The following is a 24,657-nucleotide window of genomic DNA, read 5'->3' on the forward strand; positions in this document are numbered from 1 at the left end:
CGATCTGGAAGTAGGGGTGGAGAATTGGATAAGCAAGTTTGTGGATGATACAAAGATTGGTGGTGTTGTAGACAGTGAGGAAGATTACCGTAGATTAAAAGGTGATTTAGGAAGGCTGGAGGTGTGGGCTGAGAAATGGCTGATGGAATTTAATACAGATAAGTGTGAGGTGTTACATTTTGGAAAGGCAAAACTAAATAGGTCATATGCATTAAATGGTAGGCTATTGAGATGTGCAGAGCAACAAAGGTATTTAGGAGTTGTGGTAAATAGTACCCTCAGGACTGATACTCAGGTAGATGGTGTGGTGAAGAAGGCATTTGGAATGTTGGCCTTCATAAATCGGAGTATTGAATTCAAGAGTAGGGAGGTTATGATGAAATTGTACAAGGCATTGGTGAGGCCAAATTTGAAGTACTGTGTACAGTTTTGGTCACCAAATTATAGGAAAGATAAAAACAAAATAGAGAGAGTCCAGAGAAGGTTCACAAGAATGTTGACAGGATTTCAAGGTTTGAGTTACAGGGAAAGGTTGTGAAGACTGGGGCCTTTTTCTCTGGAGCGTAGAAGATTGAGAGGGGACTTGATAGAGGTGTTTAAGATTTTAAAAGGGACAGACAGAGTAAACGTGGATAGGCTTTTTCAATTAAGAGTGGGGGAGATTCAAACTAGAGGGCATGGTTTAAGATTGAAGGGGGAAAATTATAAGGGGAACATGAGGAGAAATTTCTTTACGCAAAGGGTGGTGGAGATGTGGAATGAGCTTCCGACAGACGTGGTCGAGGCGGGATCATTGGTTACATTTAAGGAAAGACTAGATGGTTACATGGATAGGAGAGGACTGAAGGGGTATGGACCGGGCGCTGGTCAGTGGGACTAGGAAGGTGGGGATTTGTTACGGCATGGACTAGTAGGGCCGAACTGGCCTGTTATATTGTTATATGGTTATATAAGAAATTGAAGGAGTATGGAGAAATATCGGGGTACAAGATCAACACAAATAAAAGTGAAGTGATGCCAATGAGTAATGCAGATTATACAGAATTTAAAAAAAGAATCACCATTTAAATGGCAAACACAAGCAATCCGATACCTAGATATTAGTTGAGATAATAATTTAAGCCACTTGTACAAATTAAATTATCAGCCACTAATAAAGGAATTGCAGGAAGACTTAGAACATTGGAAAGAATTACCACTAACATTGATAGGGATGGTAAATTACATTAAAATGAATGTCTTCCCAAGGATACAATACTTATTTCAATCATTATCAATTCCCTTAACAGAGAAATTCTTTAATGAACTAAAGAGAATAATAAGGAAAATTTTGTGGAAAGGGGGGAAACCGAGGATAGCGCTAGATAAATTAACAGAGTGGTACAAACAAGGTGGTTTGCAGTTACCAAACTTAAAAAAATTATTATAGAGCAGCACAATTAAGGTATTTATCTGATTTTTATCAGACAAGGGAAAAACCAGACTGGACTAAGATAAAGCTAGATAAAATAGGGGAGAAGGTACCAGAACATATACTTTATAAGTGGGATGAAAAGATGGTACGATATAAAAGCTCACCAGTATTGCATCATTTACTCAATATATGGAAGAAGATTCACTTAGAGAGGGATAAAAATTACCAAATACCAAAATTATTATTGACTCAAAATCAGCTAATCCCTTTTATAATAGATATCCTTTCCTTTAGAGAATGGGAGAGAAAAGGAATTAAAAGAATAGAAAATTGTTTTTTGGGAAATAATTTATTAACATTTGAACAACTGAAGTACAAATATGGAATAATTCATGGTACAATGTTTGCATACCATCAACTGAAGGCTTAAAGGATAAATTGGGAAACAGACTGAGATTACCAGAAGGAAGCAGCTTTGAATATGTGATTACAGACACAATGATAATTAAAAGATTTATAACAAACATGTTATAAAGATAAGGAAAATTATGAAATTAACTATAAACCCAAACAAAAGTGGGAAAAGGTTTTAAATATAAAGTTAAAAAATGAAATATGGGAAAAGTTATGCTCCAGAACTCTGAGAAATATAATAAATACAAGGTTACGCATGATACAGTATAATTGGTTACAAAAGTTATATATCATGCCCCAAAAGTTAAAAAAAATGGGATCCAACATTATCAGATAGATGTTTTCGCTGTAAGAAAGAAATGGGAACAACAGTACATGCAATTTGGGCATGTGAGAAAGTGAAAAAGTTTTGGGAAGATCTAAATCAGATATTAAATAAAATCACAAAAAAATAACATACCAAAAAATCAAGAGATCTTTCTTCTAAATAATATAAGAAGTAAAGAATTAGGCCTCAAACTGGATGAAGCGCAAAAAAGATTTATTATGATAGCCTTAGCTGTAGCAAAAAAATTTATAATGTCAACTTGGAAAACGAAAGAGAGCCAGAGAATACAGCAATGGTACATGGAAATGAATAAATGTATTCCATTGGAAAAAATAACATATAATTTAAAAAATAAAGTCACATTATTTGAACAAATTTGGGAACCGTACATGGAACTTAACAGAGAGGGCTTGCCTCAGACCAACACCCCCTAAAATGATAAGAATACAAAATGACTTGATCCAGTGTGTAAAAGTAGATGGCACATTTTTCTTGTTTATTTTTCATTGTGTGATGACATTGTTTAATGGTTTTATTGTATTGTATATGTTGAATGTTAATTGGTTTTGGAGGGGGGTGGGAAGGGGCGAGGGAAGGGAGGGGGGAAAAAAGGGGAGAAAATGCCACTGTGTATATTTAAGTGGGAAACGTCTGTATGTATTTTGGTTGATATGGTTCACAGTGTGAAAAATAAAAAATTATTTAAAAAAAACAATGCATCCCTCCCCAACAAGCTCAACACATTCTACGCTCGCTTAGAACAGAAGGTTAGTGAGATGGCATTACCAGTCTCACCAGCCTCAGGCATAGATATACCCAAAGTCATCATCACGGACACCAGATTGGCCTTCCTGAGAGTGAACCTATGAAAAGCAATGGGCTTGGATGGATCACTGACCATGGATTGGCTGGTGGGAATATTCACAGGCATCTTTAACTTCTCCCTTTTACCCTACAAAGTTCCCACCAGTACCATATGAAAACAAGACAAATGCCTTAATGACTACCATCCGATGGTACTGACATCTACCATCCTGAAGTGCTTCGAGAGGCCGGTCATAGCTCCTAGCCTCCCAAACAGCCTTGATCCACTACAATCCACCTCCCATTGAAACAGGGCTACAGCAGTCCTACACTCAGCCCTCGAATACATGGTCAACAAGGACACCAATGGCAGGCTCCTATTTATTGACTGTTGCTCTGCCTTCATCCCAGAGACTAAAACAAACCCCCCCATCTCAAATAACCAATTAGTATTATCACAAAACATCCGGTACTGTCTATAGGAGTCTGCACATTCTCCCCATGTCTGAGTGGATTTCCTCAGGGTGCTCGGGTTACCTCCCACCCTTCAAAATGTACCAGGGTTGTGGATCAATTGGGTGTAATAAGGCAGCATGGGCCTGTGAGCCAAAAGGGCCTGTTACTATACTGTATGTCTAAATTAAAAATTAAAGATGCAAAAAAGGTAATTTCCCTATTCCTCTATCTCCTTTCGTCCAACTCCCTACCTAGTTGGCCTGTGCTCTTCCTCCTGTACCTTTAATTTTAGACATACCACATGGTAACAGTCCATTTCAGCCATGAGCCTGTGCCACCCAATTTACATCCCATTAACCTACATACCTGGTACATTTCGAACAAAAGGAGGAAACTGGAACCCCCGAGGAAAACCCATGCAGATACGGGGAGAACGTACAAACTCCTTACAGACAGCGTGGGATTCGATCCCCAGTTCCAATCACTGGCACTGTAAAGGCGTTGTGCAAATCGCTAGGCCAACCGTGCCCTCTCCTCCATGCATCTTTTTATTCAGGCACCTGCCAGCTTTTTGCTCATCCCTTGACAAAGGGCTCTGGCCCAAAAAATTGGTTATATCCCTTTGATTCCTCTAGATGCTGTGTGACCTGCTGAGTTTCTCCAGCACTTTTATGTAGAGCACTGCAATCACAGCATCTGCAGTCTTCCCTGATTAACTCCATTTTCTGAATAGCTGTTTGCTGGCATTCACACTCGATGCATGTCCCATCCCACTTCACTGCATCTTCTGAAGCCCAACCATAACTGTCACATCATCAAACATGCATTGAAAGAGATACATCTCACAGGGGAGCTGACGACTGATAACTCAGTGTTTTGACACACGCTCACAACCAATTACTCAAATCATGCAATGAGACTTAAGAGGCTCTGCAGAAAAAAATAAACACATTTATTATTTATCTTTTTGCACTTTATGCCAGTTCAGTGGCATTGTTCTACTCAACTTTGATCTAAATGTGAGTAAGTTTTGAACTGAGAAAACAATTGCATCAGTTTCTATTAATCTAGCAAAGGATGAACAGCAGGTCATAGAAAGTTGACAGAATGAGGGATTACAAAATGAAATTTGCATTTCTCAATTATTACATTATTCATACTGTGATAGTACAGACCTATCACCAATATATATAGTTACAGTATCTAGAGTGTAATGACTGTGCTTACAGCGATTGGCTGAGAGCTTAGCCACGCCTACTGTCTGGGCCTTAAAGGGTTGTGTCCCTAGCCAGGTCGGATCATTCCGGACTGGTCGGCCACCTGTGAAGAGCTCTTGTCTTTTGCTAATAAAAGCCTTGGTTTGGATCAACAAATCTTTGGTTCTTTCGACGAGCTCTACACATACATCATTGTAGGTTTCTGGATAACCATAATAAGAGTCATACCTATAAACACACCCTATGTAGGATTAACTGAAAGCAGCAAAAGGCTGCCGCAGGTGAAATATTTTGCAGCATTCCTGGCACTTATATGAACACAATGGGGAATAGCAAAGCCAAGAGCCAGAAAGATTTCTGCAGCCTTCGGTTTTGTCCCACGTTGCTGGAAGTGGGTGAGACCAGCAAGGGAGAGAGGGTTTCAGGGCCTTCTGAGAGGGGAAACAAGTTACCTCAACCAGGATTTAAGGATCCACTGAGGGTGAATCAATGAGTCAAGCCAGGTCAGAGCCATGCCTCATTAGGGCGGCCAGACATCCGGGTTTGAGGACTGTCCTCCGTCTGGTGCCACCTCGAGCCCGAGATTAATTTGTCCTTCATTTGGGGAGTAGGCCCTATACCCCCAAATGGAGGACAAAAAGAGGCAGAAACCACAGAATGGGCAGGGAGGGGGTACTTACCTATCAAATGTGGCGACAGTGACATCCCGGGGTCCATAGACTGTGCATGGCCATGTTTCTTCCACACGTGCGAGTGGCACATGTGTAATGGATTTGAATACCAGTGCTGGCTAGCATATGTGCAGTAAATTACTTTACTGGGGCCGTTGGCACGTGTGAGGACTGCAGACAGAGGATTCAAGAATGTTTAGCACAGGGCACAAGTGCGTAGTTCTAGCAAATCTTCGGTAGCGGTGATTCAGTCAGCATCGAGTGGAGTGTGGAGTGGCATGTTGCGGGCTCTGATCTTTGAAGGAGGGCGAGTGAGGCTCCATATATTTTGTCGACCGTTATATAAACTTACATTACATTACTGCATATAGAGGTGTGGAGAGTTGGAGACAGAGTGGTTGACTTTTTTGTCCTTTTATTTATACTGTATTGTATGTAATATGCAAAAAGATACATCATTGAATGGGAAAAAGTGCTCTCACAGATAATCGTTAATTTATGTTGAAATATCTCGGCTTTTGCTGGATTTATATCGGCAAAAAATGTTGCATGTTAGAATTTTTATTTAATAAAATAACCAAGGTGATCATCTGTTTGCATTTGTTGTTTTTCACATGATCACAAGGTAAAGGAACATAAATCCTGTATTTCTCCTCATCTGTTTTAAATGGGTACTTTCTCATTCTAAGACTGTGCCCTCTTGTCCTGCTTTCACCCACCAAAGGAAACATCCTATTCACATCTACTCTGTCCAATCCTTTCAGCATTCAAAATGTTTATCTGAGATCCCCTCTCATTCTCCTATACTCCAATGAATACAGTCCAAGAGATGCTAAACGTTCCTCATATGTTAGCCCTTGCATTCCAGGAATCATCCTGGTAAATCTTCTCTGTGTTCTCTCCAACATCATTACATCCCTTCTAAGATATGGGGCCCAAAACTGCACAGTACTTCAAATGAGGTCTCCCCAGTGCCCATGGAGCCTCATCAACACCTCATCAACACCTCTTTACTCTTATACACTATTGAAATGAATGCCAACACAGCATTTGCTTTCTTTACTCCCGACCCAACCTGGTGGTTAACCTTTAGGTTATCCTGCACAAGGACCCCCAAGTCCTTTTACACTTCTACATTTTGAATTTTCTCCCCATCCAAATAATAATCTGCTTGTTTATTTCCTTTCAAAATGTACATCCGCACATTTCTCAACATTGTATCTCACCTGCCAATCCTTTGCCCGCTCTCCTAAGCTGTCCAGGTCTCTCTGCAATCTTTCAGTTTCTTCAACACTTCCTACTCCACCACCTATCTCGGTGTCATATGCAAACCACCACAAAACCATAATCTTCTAAATCAGTGGTTCTCAACCTTTTTCTTTCCACTCACATACAACTTTAAGTATTCCCTATTTCAAAGGTGCTCTGTGATTACTATGGGATTGCTTAACGTGGTTTGTGGGTGGGAAGAAAAAGTTTGAAACCCACTGTTTTAATCATACCTAATTGACTCATTATGTGCACGGTTTCATAACTCCAAAGAAAATGGGCCAATGACCATTTTTCTCAAGCGGACTATTTCAGTAACAATTGGGTTTAGAGCAGTGGTTCTCAACCTTCCCTTCCCTCATACCACCTTAAGCAATCCCTGACTAATCACAGAGCACCAATGGCATTGGGATTGCTTATGTGAGTGGGAAGATTAAGGGTGAGAACCATTGTTCTAAATCATCAATATACATTGTAAAAAGAACCGGCCCCAACACCGACCCCTACAGAACACCGCTGGTAACCAGCAACCAACCACAATTTTGTAATATGTTTAAATTTTATATAAATTTTTTTTTTTTTTTAAACATTATATATATGGTAACCTATGACCATGGCCAGCACCAAGGTGGGGGGGGGGGCATTCACAAGTATTGCTCCCCACCAAAATGAGTTATTATAACCCCCCACCCACAGCACTAGCGTCCCCCCATCCCATTGAGAGAGTTTTCAAATGGCAGTTTGTGCCCCACTCCCACGGTTACCCTAATGCTCCCCCGCCCCCCCCATTAGACTTGTTCTGACGCTGACCCTGCATATCATCCTTTTTGGAAATGGTCACCTTCTGCCTCGTACAGAAGTGAGAACAGGAAAAGAATTCTAATTTCAAATGTGACATCTTTTGAAACTCTCCAACAATTCACAACTTGAAGGAATGAAACTATATTTAATTCTGCAGTTTGAGGACTAGAGCATGAATTGTTGGTCATTATCAATGATCTTATTGCCATTGAATGCTTGTGTTAAAGGTTCTACAGTAAACATTATAGGGGATAAAGACGTTAATGCAGTGATTTCATGAACCTCAGGAGAGAGCTATCTTCACAAGGCTAATCCACTGTTAATCATCCACAGTTGAGATCAGTGGTTCTCAACCTTATTCAGTCTAAGGCCCACCGACCGGGCTTCCAGCCGAACATGCCATGGCCAGCTCGTGGCAATCACTGAGCAATATTTTCAAGTCAAAGTCACCTCTATAAGAAACACATCTTGATCTAATTTCAAGTATTTTATTTAACATTTTTAACGAATACAAAACACTGTAAGCAGACACTGAACGTAAAAATTCCCAATCAAAATCAATGCTCATGTCACTTTAATGCATTCCCTGTTCCTGAAGTTTCCATATCCATGGTTCTGTTGTAGATGATGCACATCTGAGATCTGCCTCCATTTTAATGCAGTTTCGTGCCTTTGTTTTCATCTGCAACAATGTTGAAAGGCCTGACTCACAAAGGTAAGTGACTGTGAAGGGCAAGATCTTCTGAAGACACTCTTTTGCAATGTTGGATAACTATCCAGCATTTTTGGTCAAAACTCAGAGAGAGACTAAGTCCCAAACACATCTCTGCAGAGATGAACTCATTGACTTTGTAAAGGTGTAGCGGTTAGTGGAACGCCTTTACAGTGCCAGCGATCGGGACCACACTGGGGTTTGAATCCTGCGCTGTTTGTAAGGAGTTTATACATTCTCCCAGTGTCTGTGTGGGTTTTCCCTGGAGGCTCCGGTTTTCTCCCATCATTCAAAGTCCACCGGGGGTGCAGGTTAATTGGGTGTAAATTTGGGCAGCACGGACTTGTGGGCCAAAGTGGCCTGCAACTGTGATGTAAGTATACCTAAAAATCAGGGACTTTGTTGACTTTAACAATAAAGGGTGTCATCACCAATCCCAGTCCTTCTCAGCTGATTTCTAGGAAGTTGTGCAGGAATTCTTCTCGGAGGCAGCTGAGATGCCAGACAACTCCCTTTGTAACATCAGCATCCTTTCCCTTAACAGCTCCTGCTGAAAGAGATTCAGACATGGCAACGTTCCCTTCCTCAGCCTCGGGTTTCCCGTTTTCAAGCTTTTGTATAAATGCATTGAGAGCATCAACAAACTGGATGATAGTTGTGTCCTTGCCATGCAATCTCAGATTCAATTTGTTCAATTGATTGAAAATATCCACATAGAAGGCAAGGGGGAAAAGGGTCAAGGTAGGCGAGGCCAAAATATTCTGTCCAAAATTTCATCGAGCAAATTTTCCAAAATTCTTACTGGCTGAAGCCAAACAGGTAACATATACACCAATTACAGAGGTAAGCATTAAATGGTCACAATATACCAATGCAGAAAATGAGGCAATAAATATAAAAGGGTAGATAAATATGCAGTTGCAGTAAGTGCCAGAAAAATAATCTTGAAGAAAACAAGATTATTTTTCTTGTCCCACGTCCTCTAGATCTCATGTTACCCAACCTCAGTTGAAAAAGCTGGTTTGCATTTACCCTATCTGTATCCCTAATCACTTTGTAAATCTCTATCAAATCGGCCCTCATTCTCCGACCCTCTAGGGAATAAAGTCATAACCTATTCAGCCTTTCCCTGCAACTCAGCTCCTTAAGTCCTAGCAATATCATTGTAAATTGTCTCTGTTTTCTTTCAATCTTATTTCAGATTTATTGTCAGAGTATATACATGACATAACATACAACCCTGAGATTCCTTTTTTCTGCAGGCATGGGAGAATTACCACTAATAGGTAGTGCAAAAATTAACTGTACACAGCGTAAACAATCAAAGGAACTGTAAACAGATAATGAATGTGAACAAACTGTTCAATACAGGAAGAGTAAACAAAATCAATAAAGTGCACAAGTAAGAGTCCTTAAATGAGTCTCTGATTGACCTTTGCTGTTGAGGAGTCTGATGGTAGAGGGGTAGCAGCTGGTGGTGCGAGTCTTGTGACAGCAACGAGAACAGGGTGTGTGTTGGGTGATGTGGATCTTTGATGATTGCTGTTGCCCTCCGATGGCAGGATTCCCTGTTGATGTACTCAACAATGGGGAAGGTTTTGCTTGTAATGTCCTGGGCTGTGTCCATTACCTTTTGGAGGGCTTTATGCTTAGGGGTATTGGTGTCCCCATACCAGACAGTGATACAGCCAGTCAGCACACTTTTCACTAGACATCTGTAGAATTTTGCCAAATTTTCCAATGTCATACCAAACCTCTGCAAACTCTTGAGGAAGTAGAGGCACGGACGTACTTTCTTCAAAATGACATAGGTGTGCTGGATCCAGGAAAGATCCTCCAAGATGGTGACTCCCAAGAACCTAAATGTGCTCACCTCTCCATCTCTGATCCCCCCCAAAGTTCACTGGATTGTATACCTCTGAAGTCAAGAATCAGCTCCTTAGTTTTGGTGACATTGAGTGCAAGGTTCTTAATGGTGTTTTCAATCTGCATCCCGAATGCTAACTTATCCCTTTCCTTTATACCGTGACATCCTTCATGCTGGAAAGTGACCAAAACTATACACAATATTCCAAATTTGGCCTCATCCAATGTCTTATTAAACTTCACCATTACATCCCAACTCCTGTACTCAATACATTGATTTATGAAGGCCAATATGCCAAAAGCTTTCTTTACAATTCTATCTTTTAAGCAATTATGTATTGATATTTCCAGATCCTTTTGTCCTACTGTATTCCACTGTGGCCTAACGCAGAGATGCAATGAGACCTGGGTGTCGCTATGCACTAGTCATAAAAAGTGGACATGCTTGTACAGCAGGCAGTGAGGAAAGCAAATGGTATGTTGGCATTCATAGCAAGAGGATTAGGTTTAGGAGCAAAGAGGTTCTACTGAGTTGTACAGGGCCTTGGTGAGACCACACCTGGAGTATTTTGTACAGTTTTGGTCTCCTTATCTGAGGAAAGACATCCTTGCCATAGGGGAAGTGCAAAGAAGGTTCACTAGATTGATACCAGGGACTTATATATGAAGAAAGGATGGATTGACTAGGCTAATACTCACTAGCATTTAGAAGATTGAGTGGGATCTTATAGAAACGTATAAAATTCTTAAAGGATTAGACAGGCTAGATGCAGGATTCCCGATGTTGGGAAAGACCAGAACCAGGGGGTCACAGTTTAAAGATAAGGGGGAAATCTTTTAGGTCTGAGATGAGAATTATTTTTCTCAGAGTGGTGAATCTGTGGAATTCTTTGCCACAGGAAGTGGTTGAAACTGGTTCCTTATCTATATTTAAGAGGGGGTTAGATTTGGCTCTTATGGCTGCCTTTTCCTGTGAAAAGGTACTGGGCATTGAGTAGATGATCAGCAATGATCAAAATGAATGGCGGTGTAGGCTTGAAGGGCCAAATGGCCTACTTCTGCACCTATTTTCTATGTTTCTATGGCACTTGTGCCAAAAGTGGTGCATTGTATGATTCAAAGCGGTGCACTGCACCTCAGTGGTAATAATAAAAATGTAAGCTCATTCATGCAAAACGTATTAACCAAAAACCGATATGTCAGAAAAAAAATCTATAACAGGAATTCAAGTAGTTGAGAGCTAGAAATGGGTTTTACTGAGAATAAATCGAAAATATAGCAATTATTTTAAGCGAAATCAAAAAAGACTCATAAGTCTCATTACGAAAAGTAACTTTGAATCATCTTTTGAATCACTCTTCATGGAAAGCTTATCTAACTCACGTCTGACTAGCTCCTTTGCAGGGCCACATCCCTCATTTATCTTGTTTTTATATTAAATCAATCTAAGAGTTGGATCGTGCATCTGAACTCGTGCGTGAAAAACTTTGATGCCTGCCCCAACATTTCCCCCTGGTTCGTCTTCTCAAAGTGCACCATTTCACTGTTGTCCATATTAAATTTCATCTGCTATTTTGCAGCCAATTTTCCCAACTGGTTCCAATACTTTACAGATCGCCCCGTCATTTCCACCTCTTTGCATAAGATACTAAATTAAATTGCAGTTGCTGGAAATTGGAAATAAGATAAAAACTGGTGGGAACACTAAATAGGTCCGGGAGCATCTGTGGCATGTTTCTGGTTAAAATAGAGAAGTGGTGATCTGAGACATTAACTTCCATTCTCCAAACATTGATGTTGCTTGACCTGCTGAGTGGTTTCTGTGCTTTATTTTTATTTAAGATAAAGGCAGTTTAACACTAATAATTCAAAGCACCTTTAACACTGCTTTCCCTCACCTGTTCTAATTATAACAGCCCCGAGTTTGTGCATTTCCCTGCATTGTTCATGCTGTATAGGCGGCAGGATCTTGGTGCTCATGTTGTATTGCCTCGCAATCTGTGATCTTACCAGCCGTCACAGTCACATCTTGCCTTTTATACACTTATCACCACACCTTAAAAGCAAAAGCTTTTATAAATATGTCAAGAGGAAAAGATTGGTGAAACCCAGAGTAGGTCCCTTGCAGTCGGAATCGGGGGAATATATAATGGGGAATAAGGAAATGGCAGACCAATTAAATTCTTACTTTAGTTCTGTTTTCACAAGAGAGTATACAAATAACCTCCCAAGGATGTTGGGAAACATAGAGACTAATGCAAGGGAGGAACTGAAAGAAATCAGTATCTCTAAGGACATGGTCTTGGGGAAATTGATGGGATTGAAGGAAGATAAATCCCAAGGGCCTGATAATCTACATCCTAGGGTACTTAAGGAAGTGGCCATTCAGATAGCAGATGCTTTAAGAATTATTTTCCAGAACTCGATAGACTCAGGATCAGTACCCATGGATTGGAGGGTAGCTAATGTTACCCCACTATTTAAAAAGGGGGGTAGAGAAAAAGCGGGGAATTATAGGCCGGTGAGCCTTACATCAGTAGTGGGCAAAATGATGGAATCCATTACTAAGGATGTAATAGCGGAGCATATGACTAGCAGAGAAGGGATCGGACGGAGTCAACATGGATTTACCAAAGGTAAATCGTGCTTGACAAATCTATTGGAATTCTTTGAGATGGTGACAGGTAAAATAGATGGGGGAGAGCCAGTGGATGTGGTGAACCTGGACTTCCAAAAGGCCTTCGATAAGGTCCCGCATAAACGACTGGCTTCCAAAATCAAGGCTCATGGGATTGGGGGAAAACTATTGATGTGGATTGAGAACTGGCTGGCAGATAGAAGACAGAGAGTTGGGATAAATGGCTCATTTTCTGAGTGGCAGGCGGTGACCAGTGGGGTGCCACAGGGATCTGTACTGGGACCCCAGCTGTTCACAATTTACATTAATGATCTGGATGAGGGGATTGGATGTAATATCTCCAAATTTGCAGATGACACTAAGCTAGGAGGGGTTGTGTGCACGGAAGAGGGGGTCAGGAAGCTCCAGTGTGATTTGGATAAATTGAGGGACTGGGCAGATACATGGCAAATGCACTACAATGTGGATAAATGTGAGGTTATCCACTTCGGTAATACAAACCGGAGGGCAGATTACTATTTGAATGGCAATAGATTAAGAGATGGGGAAGTGCAGAGAGACCTAGGGGTACTTGTACACCAGTCTCTGAAGGCGAGCATGCAGGTACAGCAGGCGATTAAAAAGGCAAATGGTATGTTGGCCTTCATATCAAGAGGGTTTGAGTATAGGAACAAGGATACCTTACTGCAGTTGTACAGGGCCTTGGTGAGACCACACCTGGAGTATTGTGTGCAGTTTTGGTCACCTTATCTAAGGAAGGATGTTCTTGCAATGGAGGGAGTGCAGAGGCGATTCACCAGGCTGATACCTGGAATGGCAGGAATGACATGAGGAAAGATTGCGCAAATTGGTATTGTACTCACTGGAGTTTAGAAGATTGAGAGGGGATCTCATAGAGACATATAAAATTCTGGCAGGACTGGACAGAATGGATGCAGATGGGATGTTTCCAATGATGGGAAAATCCAGAACCCGGGGCCATGGTTTGAGGATAATAGGCAAACCATTTAGGACCGAGATGAGGAGGGTGGTGAATCTGTGGAATTCATTGCCACAGAGGGCAGTAGAGGCAGGTTCATTAAATATATTTAAGAGGGAATTAGATATATTTCTTCAGTATATGGGTATTAAAGGTTATGGAGAGAAGGCAGGGACGGGGTACTGAACTTTAAGATCAGCCATGATCTCGTTGAATGGCGGAGCAGGCTCGAGGGGTCGAATGACCTACTCCTGCTCCTATCTTCTATGTTTTCTATGTTTTCTTTAATTAGAACTGGGAAAGAAAGTCTGAGTAAAGATGATTTTACGTTGCAGAGAAGATGACAAGAGAGAGGTAGATAGGACAATAGAATATTTGTGATAGAATGGGGCCAGGTCAAATGAATTAATGTGAGAGGGTTGGCATGGGGGTTGGAAGGTGGGCGGATCTGATCTGGGCATGTGCAACAGTCCTTCCCTTTGCTATATATAATAAAGACGTATGTAATCACCCTCCAACTGCCCCAAGTGACCAACTTGACCTTTTCTCACCTTATCACAGGTACTCCCTTCGTTCTACTCATCTCTCCCCACCAAACATATTTTCTTCCTGGTGAAGGGTCATTGAGCTGTTAAATTTACTCAGTTTCTCTCCTTGCAGATGTTGACTGAGCTGCTGAGTGTTTCCAGCGTCTTTTCACCAACTCCGAGTCACACATCATAAACACAGACCCTTCGGCCCAGTGAGACTGGGCTAACTATTAATCATTCACTTACACTCATCCTACAGCGATCCCACTCTCTCCACCTTCTCGGGGCAGATTCTACCCAATACTCTGGGAATTTACAGTCACCATTAAACCTACCAACTTGTCTTTGGGTTGTGGGAGGAAACCTGAGCACCCAGGGGAAGCCCACATGGGCATAGGGAGAATTTGCAAACTCAACACAGTACGAGAGGTCAGGATTGAACTGCGTCTCTAGCAATCCTAGTTTTGCTCAGTGAGGTTATCCATGATTAAAGCAAATTTATTGCACTTGCTTCAAAGAAATATTACTGGAATGCTCTGTAAACAATTCCAAGGAGACTATTCAATCTTTCAATAAGGAAACACTCCTTAAACACAAACATTTATAATTCAACCAGAAAAAAATAATGCAGTAACTAACAACAGAAAATGCCAAGGATATTCAGTTGGTCAGTAGCATCTGTGGAGAGTTCACGTTGTAGACTGACCTTCTAAGTATCCCCAGGATTTCCTTCTTTTATTTACGATGTCCAGTGTTCGCGAGTGTTTGCTTTTCAGCAATTAACTAAGTTGTCCCCGATCACTTCCAATCAAGCTGGTGGGCTTGGGAGGAGGAGGCAGGGGTGGAGCAGGGAAGGTGAGGAAATTCCTTCATCACACAGTTAGCTTCTTGATGTTAGCTGGGTGCAGGATGCTGAGTGTCTTTTGAGACTAGCAGGGCTGGTCAGCATTGTATTCTGATGAAATAGTCGAATGGCTCTTTATAAAGTCCAAGCCCAATCCCTTCACCAAGATGTCGGCCAGGAGGATGGGAGTGAATCCTCGAACAGATCATTCAGAGTTGGGTGACCATATGGAATTTACTGAAAGCAGCACTTGCCAAACCAACACAACCAACCCATTATCTACTAAAGTGGAATATTTGTAAACTACATTTATACTTTTTTTTAAACATGATGTATACAGCAATACATAAACACACTGGAGAAACCCAGCAGGTTACTCCGATCCAGAGAAAGAAAAGGATAACCATCATTTCAGCCTTGGCCTTTTGTCAGGTATAAGCAAAACAAGGCAAGTGTCTGAATAAGGGATAAGGCTTGTAGCTGGCTGCAAGTCCACACAGACAGACAGACACACACACACTGCAGCAACTACTGAATGAGGCAGTGAAGAGCAGGGAGTTGTGGTATTCATATCTGATGAGGGAGACTCAAAGGAGGCTTCTCTGTTGCTGAAATGTTGAGTCAAATTCGTCTGCTCCAATCTCATTATTTTCAAGCAACTGACAGCAAAAGGTAAAATCAACACATCATGCAATTATTATTGGATTAGCATACAGTATCTGCCACAGTAAGAGACGGATCATGCTGCTCCTACCTTTGGATACTGTTTCACTGGGATCAGCACTCTTTCAGCAAGTTTAATGTTTTTGTTACTGATTATATCAAGGTATTGCTTCTCTTCTTCCTTCTTTGTGTCACTGTCTTGGAATTGTTCAATTTCTGCAAAGAGATCGAAACACATCAAATTTAATGGAGCAGAAGGTGAGGCGATTACAATGACAGAGTAAACAAGGCCATGCTTCATTCAAGGGGCAGTCAGTCAGACTACCCCCTGGAATCTTGTGAGAACCTCTATCACTTTTTTTTGGATATACATGATGACGAACTTGAACTTCCCCATCTCTTAGCAGCGTCGAGACGAATTGTACCACCTTCTTCCTGCGATACTGCATCCTACCATCTAATTGCTCTGAGTGAGGAGCCCCTATATTCCCTCCCCAAGCATCCTTTCTGCATCTCCCCTTCTCTAAAGGATTAAAAGCTCCAACCAGTTCAATTTTTCCATGAGCTGGCAGTCTCTGTAATCATCTCAAGGGGCACTTCCTCTTGCACTGCCATGTCTCCTTTCCCTTCCTGACTGCACGGGAATCCAATGATTTACTCAAGCTTAACGTGAATTCATTCCCTGAAAAATAACTCTCGTGCTTTAACATCTGAACTATTGTTTCCTTTGATGACAAATTGACCTGATCTTCTCGCCGATTCTGTTTCTTACTTTCCAACATGTGGCAGATTCATTTTCCTCACCAAAGTCAACTTGTTTCTATGAAGACTAATTGATCTCGTCATTCCCCAATCTCCAGGTTTTCTACCAGTGTCTTGTGTTCTGCTGCACCTCAACTACGCACTTTGGTTTCACAGTCTCAGCAAGTGTCTGTTCTGCGTCGCTTGTTCAATCATCAATATAACTCCTGTATTATACAACCCCAGTGTCGACTCCCTTCCCTCCACATTTCCATGAGCTGAGTAACAATCTTTTCAATCCTACTTTTGCTTCAATTAAAGTGGCCAACCATTTGTCAATCGCCCTGACTCCACATGCCATTACATTCAGCCAATGGCATGGTACATTATCCGTGAACTTTTATAAAACCGGCACGGTTCGTGTACTAGGCGGCATAGTTAGCACAACACTGTTACAGCGCCAGCGACCAGAGTTCGTCACTGTCACTGACTGTAAGGAGTTTGTACATTCTCCCCATGCTGCTCAGGTTTCTTCCCACCCTTCAAAAAAACATACCAGGGGTTGTAGGTCATTTGGGTGTAATTGGGCCACACGGGCTCAATGATCCCACTGAAGGAAATTTTTGAAATGAGGGGAATGCTGTTTTAACAGGACACTGTCACAGGACTAAAACGGAGAGGAAAGGCATCATAGAACGGGACAGTGGAAATGTTCGTAGGAGCTGTCAGTAACACAGTGAATTAGTGACATTAGAATAACTGCTGGAAAATGGTTGCAAATTTATAGAAACTAAAATATTCTACCAATCACCTATTCACGAGGGGCAATTTACAGCAACCAATTAATCTACCCACCTACTCATCTCTGACTCGTGAGGGGAAACCTTGGCAAACAGGGAAAACATGCAAACTCCACATAGCCAGTGGCTCTGCTGGTTGGGTACAACACAAAAGGCCACCTTACTAATCAAACAAGAAACACCTCAATGGTTGAAGGTCACTTCCCCTTATCAATCATTCCCTTGTCAATAAATAGCACCCAGACTAAGCCACATTCTAACTGGTCACCTTCCTCACCTGAAGTCATGGGCCTCAATTCCTGGGCCGGCTTCTGACCCTGGAGTATGGAAAGCAGCACGTTCTTGATCTTGCTCTTCGTTACCCTGAACCTGCTCTTGTAAGGTGCGTGCTGCATGGTGTAGGGTGGGGGTTGGATGGTTGAGGGGGCTCAGCGGAATTTGATTGTGGTGCACACTGGAGGACCATCATGGCCCTCTATAACTGTATATAGATTTAATTTCTTTAATCCATATGGTGTGCCTTTACATAAGGGGGTGGTAGGTACTGTTTGTTCTTACCCTCAGTAACACAAAATGACTTCTCGAGGTATTTGTAGTTCAGTGAACTTGCATCCTAGTGAGATTGGTTTGTATGTGGGTGTTCTGTCTCCTGTTTCGAGTTTGCTTCTGGTTGCAAATAAAGTTGTGTTTTAACATTAACATGCGTCCAGGGTTATAACTCCTTGAACCCTTCAAATGTGTTACCTCAATCCTCACCACCTCTAGAAATTCTCTCCATAGAAGAGGGGTGACTGATGCAATACATTTAGGAAACAAAGGGGAAAGAGGAAGAAGGATGGAATAAGTTCCATGACTTATCGAGAGCATAGTGGTAGTAATAAAGGCAGCAACCAATCATAAAGACTGAAATAGACAATAGACAATAGGAGCTGGAGTAGGCCCTTCGGCCCGTCGAGCCAGCACCGCCATTTTACAGATCATGGCTGATCACTACCATCAGTACCCCTTTCCAGCCTTATCCCCAATGAAGATCTAATTATTATAAACAACTAAACAGTGAAACAGACTTGGAGGAAGAAGAACACTGGCCAACCTAAAAATATCAGCTTTTAGTCACGAAGTAATACTGCCAGATGAGAGAACTGGGAAGTCCTTCTATTAATGAAGCACTCGGATGGTGATCAGCAGAGTGGTGGGCTTTTCTGCCTTTCACTCAGTCCAGTCACCTGAGTGGGGGTGTTCGAGTCAATCAGAGGAAACAGCGGACTCTCCCACCTCCTCCTCTGTACCTCTCCCAAATACATTATGGACAGCATTGGCTTTAATTGACAAGAACAATAGCAGACTCAGTTATCTCCAGGACTCTGCACTGCTCTGTGCAGGACTGTGCACCTGTCCTATCAGAGCATTAATCTAATGATATTAGAGCTGGTAGACCAAGTGGCTCTTAGCTCCTGTGACACCGGTTTAGAGAGAGTTCTTCTGCACGTGAGAGCGTGTGCTTCCTCTGGGATCTCCGGTGTTCTCCCACCTCCCAAAGACATGCGGGATGGGGGGCTAATTAGTCACTGTAATTTGGCCTTAGCTTGCTGGTGAGTGGTTAAAATCTCAGGGAAGTTGATGGGAATGTGGGATGTAAAGTTGACATGGAAAATTAATGGGGGCATGAGTATTAGTGGGGGAGAATATTGTATCACAAACTCACTTCAGAATTACCAAGGTGGCCTGTCAACGTGCATCAAGCTCTCGAACCTCTGTTACTTCCCTATCTACTTCTCCAGCACCATAAAAAGATCTGCCTGCACATTTGAAACACCATGTTGTTTCTCTTGTACCAACTGTGAAAGTTTATCATCAATCTCTCTCTCACATTTCTTGTCACTGGGAAATTTAGTGACACCACTACTGGTGTTTTTTTACAGAAGTACTTAAGGCTACAACAAGTCGTAATTTCAATGTATCTGCTCGTTGAACTTGTGTCCGTGACCGTGAACTCGTCAGTGTTATCAAAGTTCAAAGCTATTGTTAGAGAATGTACATGACATCGTATACAACTCAGATTCTTTTTTTCCTGTGGGTCAGGCAGAATTTCTACATATGGGTAGTATAAACTGTACTCAAAGAAAAAAAAAACATACATGTATACAAAAGTGTATCTTTAAATTTCTGTACAAAAATGTAAACAAAAAATGTAACAGCTGGTAGTGTGGAAGGACAGGCAGATCGGGCAAAATTTCAGCCATTAGGACAAGGGCACAGAGTCAAAAAAAAAAGAACAACTACAGGGCTAAAGGTTTTGTATTTAAATGCACGCAGCACAAGAAATAAAGTGGATGATTTTGTAGTAGAGCCACAGATTGGCATGTATGATGTAGGGGCCATCACAGAATCATTTGGCTAAGGGATGGATATCATTGGGAGCTGAATGTACAAGGAGAAATAGTGCATCGAAAGGATAGGCAGTTAAGCTCAGGGTATGCCGTGGCTCTGCTGGTCACGAATGGCATTACATCATTGGAAAGAGGTGACACAGGATCAGAAGAGACGTAGAATCCTTGTGGGTTGAGTTAAGAAACAGCAAGAGTTAAAAAGACACTGTTGGCAGTTACACATAGAACTCCAAACAGTAGCCAGGATGTGGACAACAAATTACAACAGCAAACAGAAAAGTCTTGTCAAAATGGCAATGTTATGTTGTCATGGGGGATAGTAACATGCAAAAAGATTGTGAAACCCAGGTTGGGGCTGAATCTCAAGGGAGAGAACATATAGAATGCTTACGAGATGGCTTTCTAGAGCTTCTAGTCGACGAGCCCACTAGGGATAGCCTATGCGGGATTGGTGTTGTGTAATACATCAGAGGTGATTAAAGAGCTTAGAGTAAAGGAACGATCAGTCGAAGCAATGATCACAATATGATTGAGTTCAATTTGAGATTTAACAAGGGGAAACTAAAGTCAGAAATGCCAGTACAGGTGCTCCTCAACTTATGATGGGGTTGCGTTCTGACAAATATATCATGTCGAAAAAATCTAAATTCAAAAAATACAGGAATATTTTGTATAACACTGACAGCGCTGTATCAGTCCTCACATTGATCCAGCTGCCCCCTTCTCCCCCAACAGCGCTGTATCAGTACCCACACTGATCCCGCTGCCCTGTTCTTCCCCGACTGCGCTGTATCACTCCCTACATTGATCCCGCTGCCCCATTCTCCCCCAACAGCGCTGCATCAGTCCACACACTAACTGCATGATATGGTACTGAGTTCGAAAATTGGGATCTCATGATTCAGCTGCACTATGCGTTAGTGAGACCACACTTTAGGTATCCTTTGCAGTTCTATTAAACTTGCTATAGGAAGGACATCAATAAGTAGGAAAGGATGCAGAAGAGATTGACTGGGACTGGAGGGCTTGAGTAATAGGGTGAGGTTGTATAGGTTGCATTTTTATTCCCTGGATTGCAGAAGGCCAAGAGTGATCTAATAGAGATTAAAACATAACGAGGGACCTGGATAAAGTGAATGCTCAGTCTTTTTCATACAGAGTTGATGATTCTAGAACAAGAAGGCACACTTAAGGTGAAAGGAGTGGGATGTAAAAGGGTCCTGAGGGTCAAATCTTTCTCTTAGAAGGTAGTCCATTACAGAATTGAGCTGGCAGAGGAAGCTATAGAAGTGAGTATGATCTTGATGTTCAAAGGACATTTGGACAAATGGATAGGGCCATGGACCAAGTGAAGGCAAATGGGACTAGATTAGAATCCAATTTGGTTGGATTGGCTCTGTTGGGCTAAAAGGCCTCTTCTACCCTGTATGACTCCATGACTTGTTTATGAGTTGATTGCCTAGATGGAACACAAAACAAAGTTTATTCCACTGTATCAAGTTCTCATTCATTGCCACATGTGTACCAAGATGCAGTGCAAAAGTTTGTTTTATGAGCAGTTGGGTTGGACAAAATATATCAAGTAAAACAAAGCGTACAGAGTGCACACAGGGCCTCCATAATATTTGGGACAAAGACACTTTTTTTTTTCCTTTATTTGCCCCTGTGCTCCATAGTTTTAAATGTGTAATCAAACAATTCACATGTGAGTTAAGTGCACATTCCAGAATTTATTCAAGGTTATTTGTGTACATTTTGGTTTGACCTGGGAGAAATTGCAGCACTTTTTATACATAGTTCCCCCATTTCAGGGCACCATAATGTTTGGGAAATTTGGCTTCACAGGTGTTTGTGATTACTTGGGTATGTTTAATTGCTTCATTAGTACAGGTACAAGAGAGCGAGGTTTGCTTCTAAGCTTTTGATGACCCTTGTGCTCTGTAGTTGCCATTTTTCAACATGAGGACCAGAATTGTGCCAATGAATGTCAAAGAAACCATTATGAAGATGAACAACAGTAAGGAGACTTCACCCATATCTTAGGATAATCAAAATCAAGTTAGGAACATCATTAAGAAGAAAGAGCAGACTGGTGAGCTCAGCAGTTGCAAAGGGACTGGTGGGCCTAAAAAGATCTCCACTGCTGATGGAGAAGAATTCTCATCGTAATGAAGAAAAATTCCTAAATGCCTTTCTGACATTTGAGAAACACTCCAGGAGGCAAATGTGGATGCATCAATAACCACTGTCTGTGGAAGACTCCACGAACAGAAATAGAGACTACACTGCAGGATGCCAACCACTAGTTAGCCACAGAAACAGGATGGGCAGATTAGTTTGCCAAGAAATATTCAAAAGAACCTGCAAAATTCTGAAAAAAGGTCTTGTGGACAGATGAGATCAAGATTAACCTGTTCAGAGTGATGGCAAGAGCAAAGTGTGGAGGCGTAAAGTAACTGCCCAAAATCCAAAGTATCCACCTCATCTGTGAAACAAGGTGGTGGGGGTGCTATGGCCTGGACATGTCTAGCTGGCATAGGTACTGAAGCACTCATCTTCATTGATGATGTAAACACTGATGGCAGGATCAAATCGAATTCTGAGGTGCATAGAAACATCTTATCTGCTCAAGTTTGAGAAAATGCCTCCAAACTCATCAGACGGCATTTCATCCTACAGCAAGACAATTATCCCAAATATGTTGCTGAAGCAACAAAGGAGATTTTCAAAGCTAAAAACTGGAAAATTCTTGAATGGCCAAGTCAGGAACCCAATCTAAATCCAAATGAGCATGACTTTCATATGCTGAAGAGAAAACTCACGGAAAAAAGGCAGAGCTGAAGATGCGTGCAGATGCTCAACGCCTTGCGATATCTATGAATCACAGACTTCAAACAGTCATTGCATGCAAGGAATGTGCAACAAAGTACTAAACATGACAACTTTAATATATATACCACTGTTATGTCCCAAATATTACGGAGCCTTGAAATGAGGGGACTATGTAAAAAAAAGTGTTGTTGTTTCTACATGGTCACATCAAAATATATACAAATAACTTTAAATAAAATCTGGAATGTGCACTTGAATCACATGTGAATTGTTTGATTACACATTTAAAACTGTGGAGCAATAAAACTGAGGAGAAATGAAGGAAAACAGTGTCTTTATCCCAAACATTATTGAGGCATTGAAGTTACAGAAATAAGCCAGTTGGCACAGAGCAACAGCAACACTATTTTACAAGCAGGAAGGTTCATTCACGAGCCTGATAATGGCAAAAAAGGAATGGTCCTTAAATCTGATGGTGCATGAATTTTCTTCCCAATGGGAGGAGAGTTTGAAGAGTGCGTGGCTGGGGTGGGATGAGTCTTTTAATATGTTGCCTCCTTTTCCAATGCACTGGAAAGTACAGTTGGACTCGATGGAGGGGAGGGAGAGATGTGTGATGGCCTAAGCCACGTTCACAATCCTTGCAGTTTTGGGCGGAGCAGTTCCTGTTCCTCGCACTTGGTGCATCTGAACCACTGGTAGAAGTAGGCCAGACAATAATTAACAATTCAGTTCAATTCCTATGGATTCTGCATGACCTGCTGAGTTTCTCCAGCACGATTGTTGTATAGTACATGACTCCAGCATTTGCAGACTTTCTTGTTTAACTCTATTCAATTCAAGGTGTGCTTCAAGAAGAAAGGCTCAATGGGCTGAAGTGGAACATCCTAAGGAATCTGAATGAAGAAAACTTTCACTCCACTTTTTATGACATTGAAGCTTCTGTTACGCCATTAGTAGGGGCAAGAATGTTCTCAATTTTTGAAGGGTCCCATCAAGCAAAAAAACTTTGCACTGAATGTTGAAGACCACCACATAACTATTCATTATAGTTAATTGTTTAAAAGCAGAACTTGATGGATGAAAATTTGTGCAAATTTAATCAAAAAATGCTAATTATTATTTTATCAGTTGGAAGAGCAGTAACAGATTCCTGCTTTATTCTGCTTTGAGTGCATTTTAATTTGATAATGGAAGTGGGTGAGAGCATACAATTATTGACACTTTATTAAAAGAATACATTAGGACATTCTGCCAACACATTGCTAACAACCCAGAAAGCAAATGGAGAATTTTCTTTAAAGCTTTCCCCCTGAAATTCAGAGTTCCAATTTTTGACAATAGCTGAAAAATTTGCATGAATGACAAAAGGTCAAAACTGTCAATCAGTGTCACAGTCTCCAGTCATCGGTAAGTTGGAAACACCACGTTTTACTCTTTGATCTGGATCACAGTTACTGCGTCCAATTCGCATCAATAATGGTACATGAAATAATTCTAAAATGAATAAATAATGCATGTAATAAATGGTTGGATAGTTTGTTGGCAGATGGTCTATATCTGCGTACATGTGGCTTATCAAATATCAGTTATGTGCTCCTTTAAGAACTGTACTGCTACATGTCATTACATAATATAGGTACACCATCCTTTAACCGGACATCTAAAATCCAGAAAGCTCCAAAAACCGGCAAGTGGGAAGAGAGATGGCAACGTAAGTCAGGCGGGGAAGGGGGAGAGACTGGCAGCGTGAGTCGGGCAGGCTGGGGGGGGGAGACGGTAATGCGACAGGAAGGGGGGTGGGGGTGGATATGGCAGCACAATTCGGGTGGGCTTAAATCTGGCTTTCCGAAATCTGGAAAAATCCAAAATTCGGAAAACACTGTCCCCCGAGGGTTCCGGATAAAGGATTGTGTAATATATCATTTAAACCAGTGGTTTTCAAAACTGCCCCCCTAAACTCACACTCCACCTTAAGCAATCCCTATGCCATAGGTGCTCTGTGATTAGTAAGGGATTGCTTAGGGTGGTATGTGTTAGTTACTGAGCATAAATTTAGTAATGAGACCACTACACCTAGACCGTACTTAAAAATTAAACTCCCCACTGAGAAACAACGCGCTGGGGTGACTGAAGCATGGAGCGAACAAAACCAATGGATTTCCAGGCAACTCACCTGTCCACAGTTATGCACCGTCTAAACAAATCGGCACACTGAACACAGTGGGGAAATGTTCAAATCAGGGGAGTAGCTGTAAGCTAAAACTGGTGGCTTTCAGGATGTCCTT

The 24,657-nt window shown here is 41.5% G+C and overlaps 1 protein-coding gene across 5 annotated transcripts in view; it reads right to left on the reverse strand.

Annotated features, from left to right (window-relative positions):
* Window positions 1-24,657, reverse strand: part of khdrbs2 (KH domain containing, RNA binding, signal transduction associated 2) — a 513,661-nt gene that overhangs the window by 359,307 nt on the left and 129,697 nt on the right. For all 5 annotated transcript variants that reach the window (XM_069886092.1, XM_069886090.1, XM_069886094.1 and 2 more), the window contains exon 2: window positions 15,698-15,822. In XM_069886092.1, the coding sequence (XP_069742193.1) occupies window positions 15,698-15,822 (125 nt within the window). The remainder of the gene's footprint in view (window positions 1-15,697; window positions 15,823-24,657) is intronic.

The sequence above is a fragment of the Narcine bancroftii genome, chromosome 6 (assembly GCF_036971445.1).
Source record: "Narcine bancroftii isolate sNarBan1 chromosome 6, sNarBan1.hap1, whole genome shotgun sequence".
In the NCBI taxonomy this organism is placed as follows: Eukaryota; Metazoa; Chordata; class Chondrichthyes; order Torpediniformes; family Narcinidae; genus Narcine; species Narcine bancroftii.